This window comes from Gopherus flavomarginatus, chromosome 1 (genome assembly GCF_025201925.1).
Source record: "Gopherus flavomarginatus isolate rGopFla2 chromosome 1, rGopFla2.mat.asm, whole genome shotgun sequence".
NCBI lineage: Eukaryota > Metazoa > Chordata > Testudines > Testudinidae > Gopherus > Gopherus flavomarginatus.
The window spans coordinates 112,484,732-112,511,253 of NC_066617.1; the positions used below are offsets into that span (position 1 = coordinate 112,484,732).

The 26,522-nt window shown below is 42.3% G+C and overlaps 1 protein-coding gene across 2 annotated transcripts in view; it reads left to right on the forward strand.

Annotated features, from left to right (window-relative positions):
* Positions 1 to 21,662, forward strand: part of SLC13A4 (solute carrier family 13 member 4) — a 37,737-nt gene extending 16,075 nt beyond the window's left edge. Inside the window, exons 5-16 of one of the 2 annotated variants that reach the window (XM_050918650.1) lie at positions 1,320 to 1,374; positions 2,230 to 2,269; positions 2,970 to 3,047; positions 4,740 to 4,930; positions 6,309 to 6,428; positions 11,217 to 11,318; positions 12,382 to 12,483; positions 16,115 to 16,212; positions 17,339 to 17,469; positions 18,790 to 18,951; positions 20,243 to 20,380; positions 21,426 to 21,662. In XM_050918650.1, the coding sequence (XP_050774607.1) occupies positions 1,320 to 1,374; positions 2,230 to 2,269; positions 2,970 to 3,047; positions 4,740 to 4,930; positions 6,309 to 6,428; positions 11,217 to 11,318; positions 12,382 to 12,483; positions 16,115 to 16,212; positions 17,339 to 17,469; positions 18,790 to 18,951; positions 20,243 to 20,380; positions 21,426 to 21,563 (1,355 nt within the window). In that variant the 3' untranslated portion in view covers positions 21,564 to 21,662. The remainder of the gene's footprint in view (positions 1 to 1,319; positions 1,375 to 2,229; positions 2,270 to 2,969; positions 3,048 to 4,739; positions 4,931 to 6,308; positions 6,429 to 11,216; positions 11,319 to 12,381; positions 12,484 to 16,114; positions 16,213 to 17,338; positions 17,470 to 18,789; positions 18,952 to 20,242; positions 20,381 to 21,425) is intronic. The other variant, XM_050918653.1, reaches the window with a different exon arrangement.
* The last annotated feature ends 4,860 nt before the right edge of the window (positions 21,663 to 26,522 follow it).

The window sequence follows — 26,522 nt, forward strand, 5'->3', positions numbered from 1 at the left end:
AAGTGGGTTGTTCTGTTACTGAAATAATTAGGGACAAAAAAATCTAAGATTGGGTGCTAACGTTTTTAAGGTCCCACTTTTAATTAAGTTTAATTCCTAAGATAAGAAATTTACTTCTACATTCTCAGATCATTGGTTCTATACTCAGTGTTATTATTTGGAAGAGAATACACTATATTTTAAATAAGGAACAAAGAGGGTAAATTCTTGCTTTAAGTGCAAGACTTAATTATCCATGCCACCATAATACATTACTTAAAGTTCTGGACCATCTGTATCAGAAGGAAGATAGCTGATTATCTCACACATGTTTCATTCATGGTAGTGGAGGAGGGAATACTAGACAGGGCATAGAGCTCTCTGTCACTACAGGGCATAGTTAGAGTTGTTTGGGTCCCTTAACTGTATTTCCAAACATTAACATGTTTGGATTTCTTTAATGTAACTCTCACTCTGAATACCATCTGTCACTGAGCTAATTTACAACATCACTGCAGTGTTTTTTACCCTTAAGTTGCTAAAACATACTCTCAACCTTAACTCCATTTTGATGTAATGTTTTGTCTGGGAATTAATAATGGAATGTCTTCATTCATCATTGAAATGCTTCCAGGACACAGAGGCACAGCCCAGAGGCATAGAAGCAAAAGTGTATTTAAGCTGGTCAGAGTCTGAAACAACCCTCCTTCCCCCACACCACCATCACTGCCATAAAAGTTGACAGCTCAGGGAGCAGATCTAAGGTACAGCAACCCAGTCCTTGTGGCCTATGGGTAGCTATGCAGAACCTCCATAATGCTATGTTACAGCCCCAGCATGACCCTTATGCTGGGGGTTGTGAGAAAAGGCCTGCACAGGGCATCCTACAGCTGTCCAGTTCAGTACTTGTGCTAGAAGAATTTGCCACCTGTCAGCTAAGGGGCACTTTTTGCCCCATGTGCCACTGCAGGAAAAGCCCTCCTTTTTAAAAAAAAAATTTGGAGGTGTTCCATCTTAGTACTGACCAGATCCAACCTTGCTTAGCCTCTCAGATCTATGACTGAGGATATACAGCTATAGTCACGTAGAATGTGTTACTGTTAGGTCTTTATTGGCAAAAGGTAAATAAGCAAGAAAATATGGAGTAATAAGATGCTGAATTAGGTCCCCGAATAGAAGGAAGTGTTTATCGAAGATTTTTTCTGGATTCATTTTACATTTGCTCCTGCATATTCATGGACACAATTCTGAATTGAAGCCAAGGAAATCAGCTGAATTCCCATCTCTGACAGTCTCTCTCTCTCTCTCTTCCCCCTCCATCCCTCTACCCATTACTATAGGTCTCAGCGAAAAACATGGCCAAGCCTCAGTGGAGGTCATTTTCATCAATGAGGAGTAAGAACGAATCCTGTGCATCACTACTGGAGATATGAACCTACACAGGTTACAATGAGATGAACACAAGAATGGCAAAAGGAAGGGCAAACAGAAGCTTGCAAATGAACATTTTAGATGTGCTTGAAGGGAAAAGATTATGCAAGGAGTGGGGTTAGGGTAACAGATGTCCCTGTTTTATAAGGACAGTCCTGATATTTGAGGCTCTTGCTATATAGGTGCCTACTAATGCCATGCCTAGGCCTGATTTTTAAACACTTGTTAGGGTTGCCAACCCTCCAGGATTGTCCTGGAATCTCCAGGAATGAAAGATTAATCTTTAATTAAATATTACGTCTAACCAAAATTGGCAAACCTACTTGCTATCTGGTCACCTTAAGTGGGGTTAATGTAATGATCTGGATCTCACTATGTTATGATCCACAAGCCACACAAGATAGATGTTAGTCATGTTGCTTTAATGTTAGTCACGTTGCTACTGGAAGGTGCTCAGATGTTATGGCAATGAGGGAGGTATAAGACTCTACACAGAATAGAATAGATTAATAGTGTTGGGTTTTCCAGTGATTCACTCCACTGTGATAGTGATATTAAAGGTTTGGCCACAAACACTGTTGGTTTCATGGAACTGGAACCCCAACATCATAGAGCTAGAGATAGAACCTTGGAACAAAGTGATTCTTCCCATGTATCTAGCTGAGATGTCACTGAGATGTCAGAATAAATGGAACTTTTCCCAACTTCAGCAGATTTTAATTCTTGTTTAGGTGCTCCACTACCCGCCCTGAACATGTGCCTTTTGAGATAGCTGGGAAACATGCCTTTAAAAATAAATTTTCTTTTCTTTGTTTTTAGTGCTACGATCACTGACTTCAGCTCCGTGGTACATACTAAGGTATTGTGATAGGTAGTACTACACCATGTGACCAATACTCAGCTCTGCATTATAAAGCAGTACAGCAGGAATGACCAAAAGCACACTCCTGTATCTTTAATGGGAGGTAGCTCTAGTAGAGTCCATATATTATAGCATGCCATGCTTTCGCTGGATCCTATCAGCCTAGCTCCTGAGATCAAGATGGAACACTGGTTCTGTAGTTTCTATGGTCCGCATCTCCATCTTACATGCGAGGCTGTGATCAGCTCAATTGATTAGTGAGTAAATGTAGTCCATGGGCTCCTAGCAAGTAGCAAATGTGGCCTTTTGTTCTGCCACATTTGGGCACTCCTGCAGTCACGGATGTTCAGTCAACTAGAGCACTCTAGTGGTTGACCATGCTACAGCTTATAAAATCAAGGCTCAGGTGCTTCTGGCATGGTTTATGTTGGATTCTACCATCACAAAGCTGCCTTGATGACAGAAGGAGATGAGCTAAACTGACCATTTAATTTTAAAGATTTTTTTAAAGATAAAAAGACTTACTTTTATTTAATCTGCCTTATTTCATAGAATAAGGTTTCAGACAAATTGTAGTTGATTTATTGGAAGATTCTTTGCCTGAAATATTCCAAAGCACCCTTGAATTTAATTCTAAGTGTCTTCTGGAATTAGGTAGAGAGAATTGTCTAATCAAAGGACATTTACCTTCTTATAGAATATGAATGGTGTGCACATGATAGCCAACCCAATTGGAACTGTGAATCCCCCAAACAAGGGGCAGAATCTACCTCAGGTAAGAGGTGGTAATCTTCTGTGGGAGACAAGTATCACACATTCTTCCTGGCTTCAGGTTCTTACCTTGTAAGTAGCTTTCCATGAAATATTTGCCTCTGTAGTCTTAGAACATTTAACAATTAGACCTGTGCTGGTTCCTCAGATGGTTTCCACTTTTTTAGTTCCCCCCCTTCACAGCCCTGTTACATCTTTTTGGGTTTCTTTGATGTAGTCAAAAGGTGAACGGAGCCCTTTTCATAGAGGTGCACCTCACAGGCTGTTCTCACATGAATTCAATATCATATATTCCATGCTATGGCTAGACAGTTTCCATTTCTGTTTTGCTGTTCCACTTTGTTTCCCCAAATGTCCCTCTGGAGGTAGCTCTACATAAACATCAATTTTTGGCACAGATCACTGGCTAGAGCCAAACATAAGGTAGACAGAAACTGTTCCAGCACCTTATGGACAGCTCTATCAGCCCTCACTTCCAATATTCCTGCACTTTCTGTCCTTTGGCAACCCACCACACACGCAGCACACACTCACAGAGACACTTCTGCCAATATACCTCAATCCTGATCTGCATTTCCCTCTTCCAGTCCTGGGCATGCCTGAGTCAGGACTTCAATTACATGTATGCACTGTTTTTATGTACAAACAGATGTCCAGCAGAGGTGAGACTCCAATCAACACATTTGTTTGCATATATGGCTCAAAGGCAATTTATACCCAGATCTTCAGAAAAGCTACTGCACTACCCTTGCCACTGAGCATCCTCCCATCTCATACTCACATTCAAGGGTTATTTTGTAACCATCAAATTCATTTCAGTTTTGACCTAACACAGATCTGAACCAGGAGTTTCATGAGAGAGACTGCAGGAGGATTGATAAATTCATAACAGCACCAGATTCCTCATGGAAAATAAGTCCATTACAAACCAACAGAATTATATTATGGCAAATGAATCCAGCTTCTCTGCTGCTGGGGCCTTTTTCCTGAGCCTACAGTACAGCCTTTTTTCTTTCTCTTTTCCCTGTGCTACAAGTGATAGGTCTCTAGGAGTGGCACCTTATTATTTTCAATATAATACCTTAATTTCCCAGAACCATGCACTGACAGCCACCGCTATGGAACCTTCTTTGTGTCACGCTACCTTTTGCAGCCATGTTTTCATTTACCACTTCTCTCTGGGACATATCCTAGCAGCTAAGCACTAGGTATTACAGCTAATTATCTTGTACCTTCCCCCTCCTAATATTAGATTGCTAATTAGAGGTTATGATTCATGAGTCAGTGTGAGGATGGAAAGTCTGCCAAACGTTGCCTGGAAGCTTCTAACATGCCTCAAGGATTATATGTTCTTAAAATTGAAATAATAGAATCTCCTCCTCCCAGCTCATAAAGGTTTCCTGGTATCCAGTTGAGATCCCATTGAGGACTGGAACAGGGCCAGACTCTGATCAGAAGTCTGATTACTGTTTATGCTGCATTTTGGTTGCAGATCAAGCAGTTTGGGGTCACTGGACAGGTCTCTAGTTCTGAGCCCAGTTAATTCCCATGGAGAATAAGCTGCCTGCTCTTTCACAGGCAGGTTATTTCTTTGTAACCTGTAGACATCTTGTCACTCAAAGTTTCCCTCTGGCCCAGGCCAGGCTGTTGGTAGTGTCTAATAATAGTGTCTTATGGCATGTCTTTCTTCTTACAGACTCAGATACTTGTCCTGCCTCCTAACCCCAGAGATCTGGACCTGAGCACTAAATACCAGTACCAGTCCAGACACGATCACATGATCTGCAAGTGCCTGTCCTTGAGCATCTCATATGCTGCAACCATTGGGGGACTGACCACCATCATAGGGACCTCCACTAGCCTCATCTTCTTAGAGTACTTCAACAAGTAAGTGATGATATTGCACAGTTTCTGATATTACATTGGGGAGCAGTGCTGGAGTAACTACCGTCATGATGACTCTATCAAAGGGTTACTGATGTCTAGTGGAAACCCTGGAAGATATTCTGTTTAGAGATCATTTTTCTTCTATCTTGTACATTTTCTTTGTATATACTTTCTCTCCTAGGGCTTTATTACTAAAGGTATTTAACTGAAAGCGGGATCTTTATTTCTTATGTGCTCATTTCCAAATGGGAGTTGACCTCTTTTGAAAAGATCAGGCCCTATGTTATAGTGGGCACATGCATGTACACAGATGGAATGTTTGTTTGCTTTTTTTATTAGAAAAAATGCAAAACTACTTTGAGGGTCAGAGATAATTTCGCAGAATAACTTTTGAAATGACACACATGGTTTTTGTAAAACTGATTCTACAGGTGAACTCTTGATGGAAGGTTTGGGTTTTCAAGCACCCTCAAAGAAGACATATTAGTGTGCCTTGCCATTATGACACTTCCAGCACTTTTGGGTTGTTATGAGATGCACTGTTAAACAGCTTTGCCAGAGTCCAGTCTGCTGTATTAATTTTTTTATATTTTGTGTTCCAAGACCACAAATACACAGAAACCATGAGTGAAGTCCTGCTGCTATTGAAGTCAATAGAGTTTCAACAGGGCCAGGATTTCATCCCTTGTGCTTGCCTGTACCGCTGAAATTATCTGTACATATGTTATCATTTTTTTAAAGAACAATTTGCTGTATTGAAGCAGTTTGTGATACAACTAGGATGCAAGACACAATGCAAAAACAGTTGTATTGCATTATAACATCCATTTAAATTTACCAGTGAATTCCATCCTCAGACTAACCTGTTATTTCCATAGCCATGGTTGTTTTTACATGTCATCCAGACTACCCCAAATATGAATCAATTTGTTTCCATCACAAACTCCTTGGAGCAAAGAGATATTTTATGCAGATGTTGATTTCTGTTGAGATGAGCATCAAGATGTATTGATCTGTGAGCTTCTTAACTGAGGTTACTACATACATTCGTGACATGTTTTGAATCTATATTACACTGGGCCAAATTAATCCCTCCTGTAGTAGCAATAAAAATATGTGCCATAAAAACATTTCTAAAATGTCTGTGGTAAACTGAACACATGCTGGTATTTGGTGTGGTGTTGATATAAAGGCTAATTTGGAAATCATTTGGGAGTGGCTTTGCTATGCATGTGTAATGCAGTTATCACAAACTCATGCTAATACAACCCTTATGCCATACCACACAGCCACATACATAGGCATAGATGCATGTTGTGAGAGTCTGACCATATATCCTGTGGCCTTCTTATCTCTTATACGGTCTTTTTCTTTACAGCCACTATCCACATGCTGAGGTGGTGAATTTTGGAACTTGGTTCTTGTTCAGCTTCCCCATATGCCTCATCATGCTGGTCTTGACTTGGTTCTGGATGCACTGGCTGTTCTTGGGATGCAAGTGAGTGCAGGCTGCTAGAGCTGTGTGGGAATCCCAGGGCTAAAACAGTAGGGAATGCCACAGCTTCCTCCCAGTGCTGATGCTAGCCCACTGGGGGTCCTAAGCAGGAATATTTTGGGGCCCCCCACATAACACATACTAATAATTAATAGGGGGCCCCCTTTGTGCTGCTCAGGGCCCTAAGTAATTGTTTAGTCCGGTTATGCCTAGCACCAGCTCTGCTGGGAACCACCGTTTTAGAGTTCACAAAGGCACTAACAATCATAAGGGGCAAATGCTGAATCACTATCGCTTCCCCTTACCAGGGCAGTGGGTCTTGTCCACTCCCTAGAGAGAGTCTCCTTTCCTAGTAGCACTGGATGTGCAACAATGTACTTTATTGATGCTTGAGTCCAGTGGCTGAATAGGACTGATGAAAATCTGCTACACACCATGTTTATTTTTGACGGGAACAGTTTTAACACTGCCCTGCTTTGACGAGGGCCATTAACCAGCCTTCTAATCAGAAGGTGCAACTGAAAAAAACAAAAGAAAAAGCCAGTTAGTAAAAACATGCCCAATTCTCCTTTCACACTGCTGTAAATCAGGAGAGATGCCACTGAGGTCATAGAATCACAGAATATCAGGGTTGGAAGGGACCTCAGGAGGTCATCTAGTTCAATCCTGTGCTCAAAGCTGGACAAATCCCCAACTAATTCATCCTAGCCAGGGCTTTGTCAAACCTGGCCTTAAAAACCTCTAAGAAAGGAGATTCCACCACCTCCCTAGGTAACCCATTCTAGTGCTTCACCACCCTCCTAGTGAAAATATTTTTTCCTAATATCCAACCTAAACCTCCCCCACTGCAACTTGTGATGATTACTCCTTGTTCTATCGTCTGCTACCACTGAGAACATTCTAGATCCATCCTCTTTGGAACCCCCTTTTAGGTAGTTGAAAGCAGCTATCAAATCCCCCTCATTCTTCTCTTATGCAGGCTAAACAATCCCAGTTCCCTCAGCTTCTTCTTATAAGTCATGTGCTCCAGCCCCCTAATCATTTTTGTCGCCCTCCGCTGGACTCTTTCCAATTTCTCCACATCCTTCTTGTAGTGTGGGGCCCAAAACTGGACACAGTAGTCCAGATGAGGCCTCACCAATGTTGAATAGAGGGGAATGATCACGTCCCTCGATCTGCTGGCAATGCCCCTACTTATAGAGCCCCAAACGCCATTAGTCTTCATGGCAACAAGGGCACACTGTTGACTCATATCCAGCTTCTTGTCCACTGTAACCTCTAGGTCCTTTTCTGCAGAAGTGCTGCCTAGCCACTCGGTCCCTAGTCTGTAGCAGTGCGTGGGATTCTTCCATCCTAAGTGCAGGACTCTGCACTTCCTCTTGTTGAAACTCATCAGATTTCTTTCCGCCCAATCTAATTTGTCTAGGTCCCTCTGTATCCTATCCCTACCCTCCAGCGTATCTATTACTCCTCCCAGTTTAGAGTCATCTGGAAGCTTGCTGAGGGTGCAGTCCATGCCATCCTCCAGATCATTAATGACCTGGTCAGTGGACTTACTTTGGTGTCAAACCAATGTAAATGACAGGGGAATAAGGCTCAATATATCTGTACTTGTACTGGTATAAAGTGCCATAATCACAGTGCTAGAGACAAAAATCCTATGTTTATCAACAGAAAAGTTTGGCAGTGAGAGTTAAAGCTTTCCCTCACTCCCAGGCTGAAGGCAAGAGAGAGAGTTCAGTCTCTATGATCACTTTAGACCAGGGATGGCCAAACTTACTGAGCCTCCGAGCCGCGTACAACAATCTTCAGAAGTTCCTGAAGGAAACATGCCTGGCGGGGCACACCTACCAGAGCTTGGGGCCTCAGCCCCACTCCATTAGCTCAGCAGGCACCTCAGGTGGGACTGAAGCCTCGAGACCTCCCTCCCTCCTGGGCAGAAGCTCCTAGCCCCACCACCCCACCACAGGGAAGAAGCTCTGAGTTCCCCCAAACAGTCTGGTAGGCAGAGAATGGGGGGGGAGGTGTGGGGGTTCTGTAAGCCACTCTTTAACTGTGATAAAGCTGCATGCGGCTCACAAGTCATGGTTTGGCCATCCCTGCTTTAGATGATGGCATCTCCAAGGGACAAATAAAGCCAATTGTGAGGGCAAGAGGGAGTTTGGCTGACATCATTAACATATTTCACATAGGACAAGGAATAGCTGTTAAATGATAGTGACTTCTGATGCTACTGATCTTGAGTGCATTTGAAGAGGTAAATAGCACTGTGTCCTTTTCTCAATCAGTCCCCTGAGTCTTCTAGTTTTGATGTAAAAGGCTATAATAAATTATTTCTTTTTTAATCCTGAGAGGAAACAGGCCCTAACATGACTCTCAAATTCTTTATTTTTTAATAAACAGCATTGAAATTCCACATTGCATCCAAGAATTCTCCCTGATTAATGTTATTCTAAAGAACACCAATGAACTGAAGCATTATTGACCTTTTGTGAAGTGTTGGTTGGTTCCAAGCCTCTTTAATCTCCAACTCCTGTTCTCTGTGGTTCATTAGAGAATATGTTAGGTTAGGAGTTTGTCTATAATGCTGTGCCTGAAAATCCTTCTAAGACTTGGCAAGTGATACTGATAACGTGGTGAAGCAATGTTTAGTCTAATGGTTGCTGATGGACATCTATGGAATTCCTGGAAATGTTCATGCCACAAATCCTTTCTAATAGGGCACCCACTGTCAATCTCTTGCCCCTAGCTAGTGCAATGACTGGAACAGCTTTCCAGATTTTCTTTCTAGCCTAGAAACTCAAGTTCTTGGATCAGAATGCAGCATCTAGCCTCTTCGTAAGTCAAAGAGGGAGGGAAACAGGCCTATAAAGTTCTTCCTATCTGAAAATCAGGGGAAAAAATATTGTGACCCCTCCTTGGGACAGGGGAAAGGGTAGTTCACAGAGACACAGCTATTCGCTTCAGCTAGTGCTGCACAAAGTAAGTATTGCTGCAAATATCTAAGCATCAGTTTTACAAAGGTATTTTGGTGCCTGAAATTGCAGGTAGACCCCAATGCAATTTACAAAAGTATCTAAGCAGGTTAGGTGTCAATTTCCCATTGGAACAGAAAAGCAAAATGTTGCTACAGTACTTGAGAAGAGGGTAGAAAAAAGCTTATAAGCATCTCAATTTAAACAGTACAGACTCTGTGACACGCAAATGCAATTTTACATGAGCCTGAGGGCTGCACCTAATTTGCATATAAATTTGTAGGCAGTTTAAATGCACTCAGCCATAAAATGTGCTTGTATTTGTATCTCCTTGATACAAGTATAGAAATTGTTCATTGGCAGAACAGTAGGATCATCAGCTTTGACTTTACCCTTCAGTTACAGAAAGAGTGGAACCTTGCAAGAGTAATCCTGGTTTAAACAGTGCTAGAAATATCAAAGGCAGTCATGTCAGTCTCATGGACAGCAGACACTGTAGTTGTGGGGATTCCCAGTGTACGATGGGTCATTCAGTCCTTTGTCAGAGCTTCAGTTTGTAGCAAAGTTCCTCCAGAGGTAAGAAGCAGGACTGAAGACAAAATGGAGAAGATGCAGCTGCCTTTTATAGTCTTTTGCCGTGCGGTCTGTGCTTCCTTTGTTTCAAACACAAGCTGCCTAGCACATGTCTTGAAAGCCTTAAAGTTCTCTCTATAGGCATGTCCCTGCATGCCTTTCTGAGTCACAACGTTTATCTGCCTTCTTTCATTGGGTCAACTATATAGCTAATGGTCCTCAATGGGCCTTCAAGCAGGCTAGACAGTGCTGTCTGGAGGTGTCACCCAGAAGCATAGCACAAATTTTGAAATACAGACATACATATCTACAATCCGTAATACAAAGGTGATACAAACATATAAACAAGATTATCATAGCTGGCAAATTATAACATTTCTGCAGATACCTTACATGATATATCTGACCTAACTCATTACAATTTTACAATATTGATATTCATAATATCCTCAAGTATTTCCCAGATTCCATGCAGCATCACACCTTTACCAGACTACCTAAAGCAGAGAAGGTTGCACCCTGAGATTTCAAGAATCATACTCTCTTCACCAAGTCAAATGGGATTAGGCAGCCAGAACTCCTTTTGTGTGTGCTATTCAGAATGCTATTCCTGGAAGGGGACAACACATAGATCCACTATATAGAAAAACTAGTCCCATTTTAGAACAAAATCTCTATATGTTTTGGGCCACAACCTACCTATGATGTGGTGTAAAGTGGTTGTAAGCTGCCCTAAACAGGCACTATCAGAACACAGGATACTGGGTTCAATGGACCATTGGTCTGACTGAGTATGGCCATTCTTATGTTTCTAAGGCTTGCCTGGCATAGGGACCACTTGGGTGTTGCAGGTCTGGTGAAACTGGCTAATTAGGGAAATGTGATGGGGCATGGCGTCGAGGAGGTAACATGGCCGGAACACTAATGTGCTCCAGGATAATGATCTGGCATATTGACCCCTTGTGTGTTATAACTAGCTGGTATTATTTAGAACAGCCCGAAGTTGCTCATGCTGGGGGTTGAATTGGATCTTAGCACCTCTGGGAATTGGATAAGTGCAAAAGGGGTATACAGCAACCATCCCCACTTTAGCTCTCATGTACTGCACCAAGCACAGCTCGGCCAGCCACAGGGATTGAGTCCTCAGCTATCTCATCTGCTGCATAATTTGCGTACTGTGGTACCTTCATTCTGAAATCTGACTCCCTTCTCTCATATTCCTGTGCCAAATTATCCTTCTCAGTTTTAAAGAAACATGTTCTGTGAGCAAGAAGAAGAAGACCAAACGAGAAGAGATGTCAGAGAGGAAAATTCAAGAGCAATATGAGAAACTGGGGGATACTAGGTAAAAGGAGCATATATTCCTGTGGAATTTGCCTTTCTTGTGTTGGAATCCATCTTTTGTTTTGTCCTCCAAGTTGAATTTGTCTTATATATGTTGGACTTGATCTCTCAATTCTTTCTCCCTATTGAATCAGTCCCTATGTTTTGGAACTTGTTTCTCTTTCTTTTCAGGGTAAGTGTGGGGTCCACTATAAAGATATGTCAAAATCAGAGACTTAAATAAAAACACCTATCATTTTTTTAGGGGAGGTGGGAAGAGGGCATTGGCTTCAGACTCAAACCCATAGATCTTGATTTGCCCCTACAGTTAAGGTTGCAAAGCAGAAAGGGACCTATTTTGGCAATTTCATGTCAGACGTGGCAAAGAGAAGCTAAATTTTGCAAGATGCCCACCTTTCAGGATGGGAGCTGTCTCATGAGATCAGCTCTTCTTCAAAGATTTCTCATTGTTCACTGGAAAGTTCATGAGATCAACTTGCAAGATTTTAGCATGATCAAATTTGAATCTAAATCCTAGTCCTTATTCAGCCTCTGAACCGTGAATCTGAACCCTGAATAAAATCCAGATCAGAATAGCAATTCCTCAGCCCATCTCTGTATTTGTTTGTGTTTAAAGTAGCGATGCTTGTTTATTTTGGTATCTGTAATTATATTTCTCATATGCTTTTAAAAATCACATAGAAAGACATTTACAATGCAGAAATAAGGGAAAATTTATTTTGTTGTCATATTTCAGTTCCTGGATCATTGAAATACTATAAGAATAAAAATTTTGTATTTGTTTGGGCTCATAAATATCTCATGACAAATGAAAGTATAAATACAGATAATGAGATACTCAGTTTTATTTTTTTTCTAACTTTATTTACGTAACAGCTGGGACTCAAATGTAAAACCCTAGTTCAAACTGATCTCCCTGTATTTTATTTTATTCTCCCTGTAGATTTTTTCCTTGTATGTTGAAACAAATCTCTAATTCCTTTCTCTCTGTGGAATTTGCTCCTGGATTTTGGCATTAATTTTAGGTTCTATTTTTGCTTTTTCTCCCCACCTCTCCTCCCAAGCTATCCTGAGATGGTGACTGGGTTTTTCTTCATCTTGATGACCTTGCTTTGGTTTACACGGGAGCCTGGCTTTGTTCCAGGCTGGTCATCTTTCTTTGAGAAGTAAGTGAGTAAGGTTGCCTCCTAATCATTTGCAGAGGAATGAAGTTCTGATTTTCCTGGGTTTCTAAAACAATTTGGTTGATTGGTTTTTGGCCATAGAATCTCACGATGCCAGTAGCCATTTTGAGAAAGGCTGGACCATATAGAATCTTAATCCTAAACTGAGGATGCTCACTATTTTAAATGTACCTGTTCACACAACCAAAACAGTGTCCCTGTTTCTCCAGGTAGCAGGGTGACCCCAATAGACTATGAGAAACAACACGAGAAATTTGTTCCTAGTAGAAAAAATGGAAGAGCCCAAATTCTGAAGTCAGAAGCAAACAAATCTTTTAAAAAACCAATTTTACTACAAAGAAGTCCCGAAAAGCATGTTTGCTGCTAGGTTTGATTGTTGTTATAGTTCACATTTCTGGTGTTTGGGGCTTGGTTTTGGATATTAGCCCAGGGAACATCAGATAACCTGCAGATTGTTTTTAAAGTCATCATCATTCTCTAGTTCATCCATGCAATGAAATAATTGGATTTTCTCCCAGAATTTGTTTACTAACACTTGGTTCTAGTAAACATAGTTCTTTCTGCTACCCTCAGTTTTACCAGGAATACTATAGAGGGTTCAGCATTTAAATCCTGAACAGTTCTGTTGAGTAGATTCAGAGACTTTAAAACCTGAAGGGACCATTATTAGTCATTAGAATATTAATAATTCTTGATAATGACTCCATTGAGCTAGCACACTGAGGCACAAATCAAGGGAAAACATTAATTTATTCCCTTCACATTTTGGGGCAAATTTTCTAAAGGCAATCTACTAAGTTTTCAGCTTTGCAAAATTCCCTGTGTAGAGCCCTGCGTGGATACAAAATTCATATCCACATCCAATCCACAAAAATGATCCACAGATATCTGCATCAGTGGATCTGCATATCTGCAGATATAAAATGGATATCCATGGATTTGCAGGGCTCTATGCATGTGCACTGATATGTTTCCGCACATGAAATGTGCAAGTACATGGGCTTGTGACTGTAAATCTCTAACAACTTCCCACAGACTTACATCTAAGGCTTGGGATACACTACGGGTTTAAACCGATTTTTGCAGTGTTAAATCGATTTAACGCTGTACCCGTCCACACTACGAGGCCCTTTATATTGATATAAAGGGATCTTTAAATCGGTTTCTGAACTCCTCCCCGACGAGAGGAGTAGCGCTGAAATCAGTATTACCATATCGGAATAGGGTTAGTGTGGCCGCAAATCGACAGTATTGGCCTCAGGGCGGTATCCCACAGTGCACCACTGTGACCACTCTGGACAGCAATCTCAGCTCGGATGCAGTGGCCAGGTAAACAGGAAAAGCCCCGTGAAATTTTGATTTTCATTTCCTGTTTGCCCAGCGTGGAGCTCTGATCAGCACGGGTGTCGATGCAGTCCCAAATCCAAAAAGAGCTCCAGCATGGACTGTACAGGAGATACTGGATCTGATCACTGTATGGGGAAACAAATCTGTTCTATCAAAGCTCCGTTACAGAAGACGAAATGCCAAAGCGTTTGAAAAAAAAATCTACATGCTACACAGTGCTGCATGACAAGCATAACGGGAAGCCAGAGACTCAAATGGACGCTCATGGAGGGAGGGAGGCGGTACTGAGGACTCCAGCTATCCCACAGTCCCCAGCAGTCTCCGAAAAGTATTTGCATTCTTGGCTGAGCTCCCAATGCCTGTAGGTTCAAACACATTTTCCGGCGTGATTAAGGGAATAGCTCATCAATTTACTCCCTCCCCTCCCCGTGAAAGAAAAGGGAAAGAAATCGTTTCTTGACTTCTTTCAATGTCAGCCTATGTCTACTGAATGCTGCTGGTAGATGCGATGCTGCAGCAGTGATGAGCAGTATCCACTCCTCTCCCCTGCCTGGTGGCAGATGGTGCAGTAGGACTGGTAACTGTCCTTGTTATCAACCCGTGAGTGCTCCTGGCTGGCTTCAGGTGAGGCTGGCTGGGGGCGCCTAGGTGAAAATAGGAATGACTCCCGGTCATTCCCAGTAGATGGTACAGAACGACTGATAACCGTCTTCATCATAGCAACTGGGGACTGAGCTCCATCAGCCCCCTCCCTTTCCTGTGTAAAGAAAAGATTCTGTCCTGTCTGGACTATCATAGCAGCAGCATGCTGGGCTCCTCTCCCCCGCACAGCTTAATGTCTTGCCTGGACTGTCATCGCACCGGGAGGCTGCCTCCCCCTCATTTTATCTCACTAACAAGTCATTGTTTCTTATTCCTGCATTCTTTATAACTTCATGACACAAATGTGGGGGACACTGCCATGTTAGCCCAGGAAGATTGGGGGAGAAGGGAAGCAACAGGTGGGGTTGTTGCAGAGGCACCCCCAGTGAATGGCATGTAGCTCATCATTTCTGCGAGATCTGACACAGAGCAGCTGTACTCTCTGATACACTGCTTCTCTAGTACACTTGCCCCATATTCTAGGCAGGACTGACTCCATTTTTAGAAACCATAAAGGAGGGATTGACTCGAGGAGTCATTCCCAGTTTTGCCTTTGCGCCCCTGGCCGATCTCAGCCAGGGGCACCCATGATAGCAGCAGACAGTACAGAAGGACAGATAACTGTCATCTCATTGCCAATTTACACCGGCAGCAGACAGTACAGAACAACTGTTAACCATCTCTGCTACCATGCAAAAGCAAATGAATGCTGCTGTGTAGCGCTGGGGTATTGCCTCTGTCCGCGGCATCCAGTACACATACGGTGACTGTAAAAAAAAAAAAAGCTGAACGGGCTCCATGGTTGCTGTTCCACGGCGTCTGCCAGGGCAATCCAGGGAAAAAGGGCGCGAAATGATTGTCTGCCATTGCTTTCCCGGAGGAAGGAATGAGTGACGACATTTACCCAGAACCACCCGCGACAATGATTTTTGCCCCATCAGCCACTGGGATCTCAACACAGAATTCTAAGGGGTGGGAGAGACTGCAGGAACTATGGGATAGCTACGGAATAGCTACCCAAAGTGCAATGCTCTGGAAATCGACGCTAGCCTCGGACCATGGACGCACACCGCCGAATTAATGTGCTTAGTGTGGCCGCGTGCTCTCGACTTTATACAATCTGTTTTATAAAACCGGTTTATGTAAAATCGGAATAATCCTGTAGTCTAGACATACCCTAAATCGTCATAGATTATTCCCTTCAGTGAGTTACATTGATTTACATCAGCTGAGGTTCCCACCCAGTGTAGCCCTTATGTTACTGACAAAATGTTAAAGTGGTTGTCATTTAAACAACGTTTGGATGGCACTGTTATAGGGCAATACAAGTACATCACATTCTTGTATTTGTGTTGGTGCTGGAAGGAGCTGAAATGATTTTATGCTTAAAGTATTTCCCTCTATAATATATAGAATAAATGTATGGCATGATGTGTGGAGGAAAGGTACACCAAACCCAATAACAAAAAGAAAAGAAAAGCAAAGAAAAGAAAAGGCTTAAGTAGTATGCTCAGCTCCCTCAGCTCCCCATGCATGCTGTTGAGAACATGGGGTGTTGCACATACACTTCACTACAGCACACTTTTAGTATAGCATTGCTATAATCACAACGTTTCTTTCCTAGGAAAGGCTACCGGACTGATGCTACTGTCTCTGTCTTCCTTGGTTTTCTCATGTTCCTGATTCCAGCAAAGAAACCACGCTTTGGAAAGAGGGATAAAGGTAAGGAGTCATCTAGAAAGAGACTTGACGCACTTTTTTCTGGGAGGTTGCGATCCCCATCCCCTTATTTTATGGCTACATTAAGGTCCCAAAACTTATAACATAGGATCATGGTGTGGCAAAGGTTGAGAATGACAGTCTTTATTATTGCAGTTGAGCGTTGCAATAGTGCATGGAAATTAGAACTTGTAAAAAACTCAATCCTTGCCATATTTCAGAATTAGAAGAATTGGGGAACTGCTTGGCACAAAAAAAAAAAAAGTCTCCAATGTACTACCACTGCTATCTGATAATATAGCTAGAGACTGATCTATTTTATGTTACCATTACTGTTAACATAGTCTTCTGGATAGTGATTATTATTATTTAATGTTTACATTTTAGTAACACCCAGAGGCCTCAGTCAGGATGAGGCCCCTGTTGTGCTAAGCATTGTACAAACATATAAAAACATGGTCCCTTGACATTTGCTTCCATATATTTATTAGAAATCGTATGTAAGTGTGTACTCTTACATGGCAGATCACCCTAAAGATATATACAGCATTTAGGGAAAAAATGAATTAATAGTAAGTCCAATTCAACTAAAGACTCAGACCTCTAAAAGCTAGTACTACCCTCAAGAAAAGATTGAGCAAATAGATGGACCTTGTAGATTGTCCTGATATTAAACATACTTGGGCTCTGTTGGGCCAGGAAAAATGAATTCTACAAGTGAAGACCCTCTTCTGAGAATGCCCAAGCACCAAACCTCAGACATTCAAGTGTAGGACTACACAGACATGTCTGAAATACACACATGCCCACACTTCTAAAATAACCATTACCTAAACCATAGGGCTATATAACCATCAATGTCAACCCCAGAAGCCAATAGCAAGTCAGTTCAGCCTTCAGAAAATGTAGGTACTATGCTTCCTGAGGCTGAGACCACCAAGGAGGTTGGCAGCTGCATTCTCCACTAGCTTTATTCTATAGATGATCTTCAAAAGGTAGCCCTATAGAGTGTGCATTACAGTGATCCAATCTAGAAGTCACAAAGTCAGAGGTCAGTGCAGAATGCTCCATATCTTAGGGAAATGGCCAGTTTAGCATTAGACATTATCTTTATTTTGCTTTGACATAGGAGATAGTGAAAGTTCTACAGATATTAACTCAGTGGAGCCAATAATTACATGGACGGACTTTCAGAAGACCATGCCCTGGGAGATTGTAGTGCTGGTTGGAGGAGGTTATGCTCTAGCAGCTGGATGCAAGGTACTGAGTTAGATTTTCCATTCTTCTCTCACTGAGAACTTGAATATCTAAAACACTTACAAGCCTGCACCTTTGTTTTAACCTGTGGTGTTCTGAGAATTCTGATAACAAAATTCCTGCGACACTTTCAAAAGGGTATGTCACTTAAATCTCCGGGATGCTCTTCTGAAAGTTGGTCATCTAACACAATTCAGGAACTTGGTGTGCAGCCTCTTTCATAATGACTGGAAAGTAGCAAACAAAAGTCACAAAAACAAGTCAACCACTGTGTTACAGTGTTACCATTGGAAACACTGCTTCAGTCTTCATACTCGAATGCAAGTATGGACTGGTTTTGGTGATGGCAGGGATTAAAATGAAATGAGTATGAGTGAATCAAATTAGATTAGCAACCCTGGGAACTGAGGTCCTTGATTTGCAGAACTACAGCACAGGAAATGGCATTACCATTACTTTTGTAGTAGCACCCACAGGCCCCAGTCTGGTTTGGGGTACCACTGTACTAAGTGTTGTAAAAATCTATATTTAGACACGGTCCCTATAAGTTTCCCCCACTCATTCAGTGTGCCTCAGTTCTAACCTGGAAGAACAATCTTTACAAGTTAGGGGGAAGTACAGTCTTTCTGCCCATTCAGTTCTGGTCTCACTGCTAAACAACTAGTAGTGCCATTTAGTGCCAAATGACGTAGTTTTATGTTATGGACCCTTAGCTACTGTAGAATCTTAGGGTTATGAACACCAGAGTTATGAACTGACCAGTCAACCACACACCTCATTTGAAACTGGATGTATGCAATCAGGCAGCAGCAGACACAGACAGACACACACACACATACAGTGATGGGGAACAGTAGAGTACTGTGTTAAATGTAAACTACTGAAAAATGAAGAGAAAGTTTAAGAAAAGATTTGACAAGATAAGGAAACTGTTTCTGTGCTAGTTTCACTTAAATTAAGATGGTTAAAAGCAGCATTTTCTTCTACACAGTGAAGTTTCAAAGCTGTAATTACATCAATGATCAGTTGTAAAATTTTGGAAGAGCAACCATGACCTTTTGTTCAGAGTTATGAATATTTCAGAGTTACAAATAACCTCCATTCCTAAGGTGTTCATAACTCTGAGGTTCTACTCTACTAAGAACTGGACTGAAAGCATCAATTTATTGAACATAAGCTACTAGATAGAGGACTGCCCAGTTTACTGAGCTAAATTTTTTTGCCAGTGGGATACTCCATTGCAAACTCTCTCAGATACAAGGATTTGGTTTGGAAACATAACTTGTATCCTGCCATTCTCTTATTATTGTATGTTTCTGCCAGACCTCTGGCCTTTCAACATGGATTGGGCGTCAGATGTTGTCCTTGAGCAGCCTTCCCTACTGGGCTGTCACTCTTCTGGCTTGCATCTTGGTGTCCATGGTAACAGAGTTCGTTAGTAACCCAGCAACCATAACTATCTTTCTGCCTATTCTATGCAGCATGGTGAGTAAAAGCAATAGGATTTTATGCTGGGTTTTTCCCTGTTAACTTCATGGAATATCTTGAGATTTTAGGCGATTAGTGCTGTGAGCCAGGGTAGAACTCTGCTTCATTTTGAGTGCCATCGCTATGCTCTTTCTTTTATAGAAAAATTAATAAGCATGGTCAGCCAACAGGCCTGAGTGCAATAAATTTCTGAACACCCAGAAATATGCTCAGCACTTCTCAAAACAAGTAAAAACATAGTCCCTGCCCTGAGGGGCATACAGTTTAATTGTAACAGAAAAGGAGGAAGGGAGATGAGAAAGGAAAAACAAGATTGACAATAATAAGGTCACAAACCATGAACACGTCTTGATGCTTTTTTTAATTCTATTTTGTATTTATAGTCCAGTAGTTAACAGTCCACCTCTTTGGGTTTTGTAGCAGAAACATCATAATTGTTTCATAGGGGATTTAACTAAAGGGTGGGAGACAGCTTGGTGAACAGGTTGGCAGGCCAAGCATAAGGACAGCACGGAAAAATGAACAGAGACATTTGTGAGAGAGGAAGACATTGTGGGTCTGGAGACTTGTGTCTCTGGCGGGGGAGGGGGACAGCAGATACTAATTATATCCTATATTAGTGTATATATATATATATATAAACTATTATTTTCACAGAAATTATAGAAATCTTCCTCGGTCGTTGCTTTTTATGTAATGAGTAGTTCTTTTCACAAGGGACATACGCTGTGAAAAGTGAATGCTAGATATTTTCACAACTTTCTCCATAAAAGCCATTTTAGGGATTTGTCTTAGTGATCTACACAGTGAAATGCCATGGGGGTAATGTGTACGGTGACCAGACATCCCGATTTCATAGGGACAGTCCTGATATTCAGGACTTTGTCTTTCAAAGGTTCCTATTACTCCCCACCCCCGTCCTGATTTTTACACTTGCTATCTGGTCACCCTAGTCACTTGAATTGAGACCAAAAGCCTGGTACCATGTTCCCTAGACCAAGAGTGCTAAGGGTTTTATGGATGCAACATGCTTGACTGCTGGGGGAAAGGAGCTCATCCTGTCAGGCTATAGTGGCCTCCTCTGGAAGGAGCAACATGGAGTACAGCCCTCCGGCATGCCCAAGGGTAATAGAGGGGGGAAGTAAGATAGACCTTAGAATTTAGGGAATGGAGGGTATGCTAATAATTCTAGATCTTGAGGTGGGGGGAAGCAGACAGGCGTCTTTTATCTGTAATTGTAGCCAGCAACATGGAACTTCTCTTTCTCACCCAACCTCTCTCTTTACAGTCGGAAACCTTGCATATCAACCCTTTATACACCCTGATTCCTGTAACGATGTGTATTTCCTTTGCGGTGATGCTGCCAGTGGGCAACCCCCCAAATGCCATTGTCTTCAATTATGGGCACTGCCAGATCAAAGACATGGTAAGTCTTGAGAATAGTCACATTGTTCCAAGCTTAATGCAAACTGAACTCATCATCATATATGGGATCTGAAAATAATCACAGGATCCAAGTTAATGTAAAGTCACATTGGTCAGCGCTGCAACAATTTCACAATAACTCTCATTTTAAGAACATCGGAGGCAGGAGTGTGCATGTGTGTGCACTCTGTTTTTTAAAATGAATATAATGCTTGTGAAATGTATCAGAGAGTGACAGTACAAGATCCCCCCCCGTTATCCTGCAATGCAACTACAATAGCAGTCCTGGAGAAGGGAGATTAAGATATGTCTACAGTTGGAGATGGAGTGCAGGGGACTGGACTAGATGACCTCTTGAGTTCCTTTCCAGTCTTATGATTCTATGTACATTCCAGGTACAGGAGTCATACCTGAGCTAGCTGTGATTGAGCTAATACACTAAATATAGGATATAACTTCAATGGCACAGGCGGAGGCAGGGGCTAGCTACCTCTAGTTTGTACATGTCTGAAACCTTAGGTATGTGTTTGAGGCAGTTAGACCCTTCTGCCACTTGTGCTGTCATGGCCACACTCTATCTTCAGCATGCTAACATGTATTCTTGAGCTGGAATTCACACCATTCAGGTCTAGTGTAGACATAACCTTCGTGAGCAGAGTGCAAGTGCAAAAGTTAGAGGGATATGACAAATTAGATTTATCATATACCTACAATTAATCTACAGCTATCACCTGGTATATGTGGTATAAATATATGGAGATGTCCATGTGACAAATTGTAGTCATGTGATGAATTGCATTTATCATGCACCTTTGACAACGTCTCCTGCATTTTCCCCATTAATACACACACTCTCACACACAACTATTCATTAGGCTTTTTCTGTGAGAGCAGTCAGCAAACTTACTTTGTTCTTTATGCAACAGGGAAAGTTAGAGAATTGACTGTTCTCCATCCCGCATCCTTCCATCTTCTGTGTTTATTAATTAATGCTTTCTAAACTGTTTGACATTGACTGTTCTCTGGTTTGTTTGTTTTTTCCACAGGTGAAAGCTGGCTTGGGTGTAAATCTGATTGGTCTAGTGGTTGTCATGGTGGCAATCAACACTTGGGGAATTAGCCTCTTCCAACTGGATACATTTCCAGATTGGGCAATGGTCAGCAATGTAACTGGTCAGCCATAACTATCAGTGACAAAACTTGTAGAATCAAAGCTGATTGGGGCAAAATATTTAATTTAAATTGCACAAATAAGGAAGAAACTTGAGTGTATATAGATTCAGTAGCCCCAGCAAAACCATGAAGCAAGTCCAGAGAAAGGTCTCCCATGAAAGACAGCTTGCCCTTTATTTCCTAAAGTGAAAATTTACATTGCCTTTGTCAATGTTCAAAATCAACATGAGAATAAAAGTCAGATTTGCTTTGATTGATTGCTGCTTACCCTGAGATACCATAATTCCAAAAGAGAAGCCTGCTTATAGCTTTCCTCTTGCTACAGAATAATTACATAGCACTGTCCCTGTTGAAATACAGAATACATGATTCCAAGGAGAGAACTCAAGAATATAATGGATACCATTCAGATTTCCACAGGTGACTTTATTCCTAACTTGAAGGTTTTATAAGCCTAATTCTTTTCAGGGCATTTTTTTTTCTGAGGTGAGTATTGCTGCTTCAGAAGGATCAATTAGTCAGAGACAGAAGGTAGAGAGAAATCTGAATAGCAAATATGTAGCACCTACAGGAATGAGAGGGAAGAAACAACTACACAGAGAGGGACAAAAGGCCTGGGAATGGCTATAGGGGAGGGGGCTGAGGGTTTCTCCACAGTTCTGGCATGTAAAAGCAGCAAAGAATCCTGTGGCACCTTATAGACTAACAGACATTTTGGAGCATGAGCTTTCGTGGGTGAATACCCACTTTGTCAGATGCATGTAGTGGAAATTTCCAGGGACAGGTATATATATGCAAGCAAACTAGAGTTAACAAGGTTAGTTCAATCAGGGAGGATGGGGCCCTGTTCTAGCAGTTGAGGTGTGAAAACCAAGAGAGGAGAAGCTGGTTTTGTAGTTGGCAAGCCATTCACAGTCTTTGTTTAATCCTGAGCTGATGGTGTCAAATTTGCAGATGAACTGAAGCTCAGCAGTTTCTCTTTGAAGTCTGGTCCTGAAGTTTTTTTGCTGCAGGATGGCCACCTTAAGGTCTGCTATAGTGTGGCCAGGGAGGTTGAAGTGTTCTCCTACAGGTTTTTTTATATTGCCATTCCTAATATCTGATTTGTGTCCATTTATCCTTTTCCGTAGAGACTGTCCAGTTTGGCCGATGTACATAGCAGTGGGGCATTGCTGGCATATGATGGCATATATTACATTGGTGGACGTGCAGGTGAATGAACCGGTGATGGTGTGGCTGATCTGGTTAGGTCCTGTGATGGTGTCACTGGTGTAGATATGTGGGCAGAGTTGGCATCGAGGTTTGTTGCATGGATTGGTTCCTGAGCTAGAGTTACTATGGTGCGGTGTGCAGTTACTGGTGAGAATATGTTTCAGGTTGGCAGGTTGTCTGTGGGCGAGGACTGGCCTGCCTCCCAAGGCCTGCGAAAGTGTGGGATCATTGTCGAGGATGGGTTGTAGATCCTTGATGATGCGTTGGAAGGGTTTTAGCTGGGGACTGTATGTGATGGCCAGTGGAGTACTGTTGGTTCCTTTCTTGGGTTTGTCTTGCAGTAGGAGGCTTCTGGGTACACGTCTGGCTCTGTTGATCTGTTTCCTTATTTCTTTGTGTGGGCATTGTAGTTTTGAGACTGCTTGGTGGATAAATGGACACAAATCAGATATTAGGAATGGCAATATACAAAAACCTGTAGGAGAACACTTCAACCTCCCTGGCCACACTATAGCAGACCTTAAGGTGGCCATCCTGCAGCAAAAAAACTTCAGGACCAGACTTCAAAGAGAAACTGCTGAGCTTCAGTTCATCTGCAAATTTGACACCATCAGCTCAGGATTAAACAAAGACTATGAATGGCTTGCCAACTACAAAACCAGTTTCTCCGCTCTTGGTTTTCACACCTCAACTGCTAGAACAGGGCCTCATCCTCCCTGATTGAACTAACCTCATTATCTCTAGCTTGCTTGCATATATATACCTGCCCCTGGAAATTTCCACTTCATGCATTTGACGAAGTGGGTATTCACCCACGAAAGCTCATGCTCCAAAACGTCTGTTAGTCTATAAGGTGCCACAGGATTCTTTGCTGCTTTTACAGATCCAGACTAACACGACTACCCCTCTGATACAGTTCTAGCATGAAAATTCATTACTGCAGTACTTGTCGTCTCTCTTTTGGAAAAGGGAACTTCAGAACCTCCTCCAGATCTCAGTTAAAAAGTATTTGTCAGGCCTTGCATTCCTTTTTATTTTACTGCTGTGGTGAGAGCTTTCTCTAGCAGCTCTATAGTGGAAGCAGTTCCCGGCAAACCCTTATGTGGCCAGGCCACATGTTCTCTAAATGGAGAAAGGACAGTCTCATCCAAGATCACAATCAATACTGCTCCGTGAGTAAGAAGGGAGAGGGCTGAAGAGGAGAGTCATTGGCATAATCTCAACATCACCACATTCACTCCAAGACTCCACTCACCTGCTTTCTAGCAGCCCAGAGACTGGGAACTCCAAACTAAGTTAGCTTCAAGATACAGTAACTAAGAGGCATACCAAGAATATGTCTGCACTGTAATATAAGCCCAGGGTTTGGACTCAGGCTCAAGGCTAACCCCTCCTTCCATCTACACACAAATTGCACTGACCTAGAGGCCCAGGACCCCACATGGGTGTAGGTTCCAAGTCTGAGTTAAGTAAGGACACAGGGTTCAAGCCCTACTTCTTTGCAGAGTAGTCACAGCCCCATGGGACTTGTGCACTGGGAGTCAGCCAAAGGTATTTCACAATCTTATGGGTTGACTTTCTTTGTCCTCTGGACAGGCAAGTTTGGTGGAGGGTCATGTTTTCCAACCCTAGAGCAGCCACATTTTGAGAGAGTGCTAGGAAGTCTGGGATATGGATGGTTGGACTCAGGGGCCACATAATGCAGTGTAGACTCTGGAGCCCCAGCTTGAGACCCAGGGTTCAATAATTCCTAATCTGGGGTTACACATGAGTGTAGATGCTCGAAATAACTAGAGTTCTATATCCCTGGGCTTACATTGCATTGTAACTATACTCCAAGGGGCCAGTTTCTCTCACCTTTCTAAAGGTGGATGATCTGCATTACTGACTGGATCCCAACGATCCCTAGTAGGCTTCCCTTATGCAATGTATTTTTAATTACTGATTTCCTGTCAATCTTTGATCTGTGTATTAGGAAAATTGGCTCTCACATAATCACTATCTATGTACTTTAATCAGTTTTTCTAGAGCGCGTTCAATAGGCTACCCCACTTTGAAACAGGCATCTCTCACAGTTAGTGTGAATTTTCTACAGTGCATCAATAAGATGTCAATAAAAAAAATTATTCACTGTGTCATGTTCTAATGCTCTGTAAGACTATAAATGAGACTCAGGGCTACATTTCTCTCAGTGACCCAAGTGCTGCTCACGGTGGTACATTTCCAAGTAGATGTTAACATCGGTGTAGTGCTTACATTTTAACAAGCAGTTTCCTGTAATGTAATTGATATAATAAAGAAGGGCCTACCAAATTCATGGTCCATTTTGGTCAATTTCATGGTCACAGGATTTTAAAACTCATACGTTTTATGATTTCAGATATTTAAATCTGAAATTTCACAGTGTGGTAATTCTAGTGGTCCTGGCCCAAAAGGATATAATAGGGGAATTACAAGGTTATTATGGGGGGGGATCACAGTATTGCCACCCTTACTTCTGCGCTGCTGCTGGCAGTGGCGCTGCCTTATGAGCTGGCTGGACAGAGAGGAGCAGCTTCTAGCCAGGAGCCTAGCTCTGAAGGCAGAGTCACTGCTGGCAGCAGCACAGAAGCAAGGATGGCCTGGTACGGTTTTGCTATCCTTACGTTTGTGCTACTGCCCTCAGAGCTGGGCCCTCAGCCAGAAGAAGCCACCACTCTCCTGCCACCCATTGCCACACTCACTTTGGCACTGCTGCTGGTGGTGCTGTCATCAGAGCTGGGCGCCTGGCCAGCAGACGCGACTTTCTGGCCACCCAGCTCTGAAGGCAGCGCAGAAGGGTGGTAATGCCATGGCCCCCTACAATAACCTTGCAACCCCCCGCAAACTCCTTTTGAGTCAGGACCCCCAGTTTGAGAAACTCTGGTCTCCCCTGTGAAAGCTGTATAGTATAGGGTAAAAGTACACAAAAGACCAGATTGCAAGGTCCGTGGTGCATTTTTCACGACTGTGAATTTGGTAGGGCCCTAATAAGAAGGGGCATATGTATTTACAAATAAGGGTGTTGAAGGAGGAGGACTCTCTCCATTTGCCTTTCTATTTAACAAAAAACACTCCTTTATAATCATGACAAAAGAAAGAGGCAACACCACTTGGTGGAAATTTGTTCCTGAAAAATATAATGAGCCCTATATAGCAATAGTATAGTGTAACCCACTGTTTCATATGTGCTATACATCCCCTCTCTTTAACTGTTACAAAGAGGGTAGCTGCCAGCTTCTTCCCCCAGTGATGGTCTTAGTCCTTTGGCTCAAGTGGTGAAGGGTTGTGCTGGAGATCTTGAATTCAGATTCATCTGCTGATCCATGCAGGGGGCTACAGCAGCACAATGGCCAACCTGCATGCATTTAAATGTGGGTGGATGGGAGCTCAGACTTTTTAAAGGGGTCCAGGTCCTCAGGATGTTATTGCCTCTTGGCTGGTGGTTACTGTTAGGAGGCAAGATTGATGATTATGTCTGGTCTTTGGTGAAATATTGTTTATTTATAAAAATGGTGTAGAGCTGTTTCCCTGAATGCAGTGGAAACACACAACAGAAGACAGTTTCCTTGCTCAGAAATCCAAATCTGCCTTTCCAGCCAGTACTATGCCCCAAAGCAGCTCTTTCTCGGCTTCCTCACAGAGCCATGCTCACACTGCTTCTCTCACTGTCTGCTCACTTTCTTGTTCCTTTCTGCCACATTCAGACAGTCAGCTGCAACCACATCAGTCCCAACGTT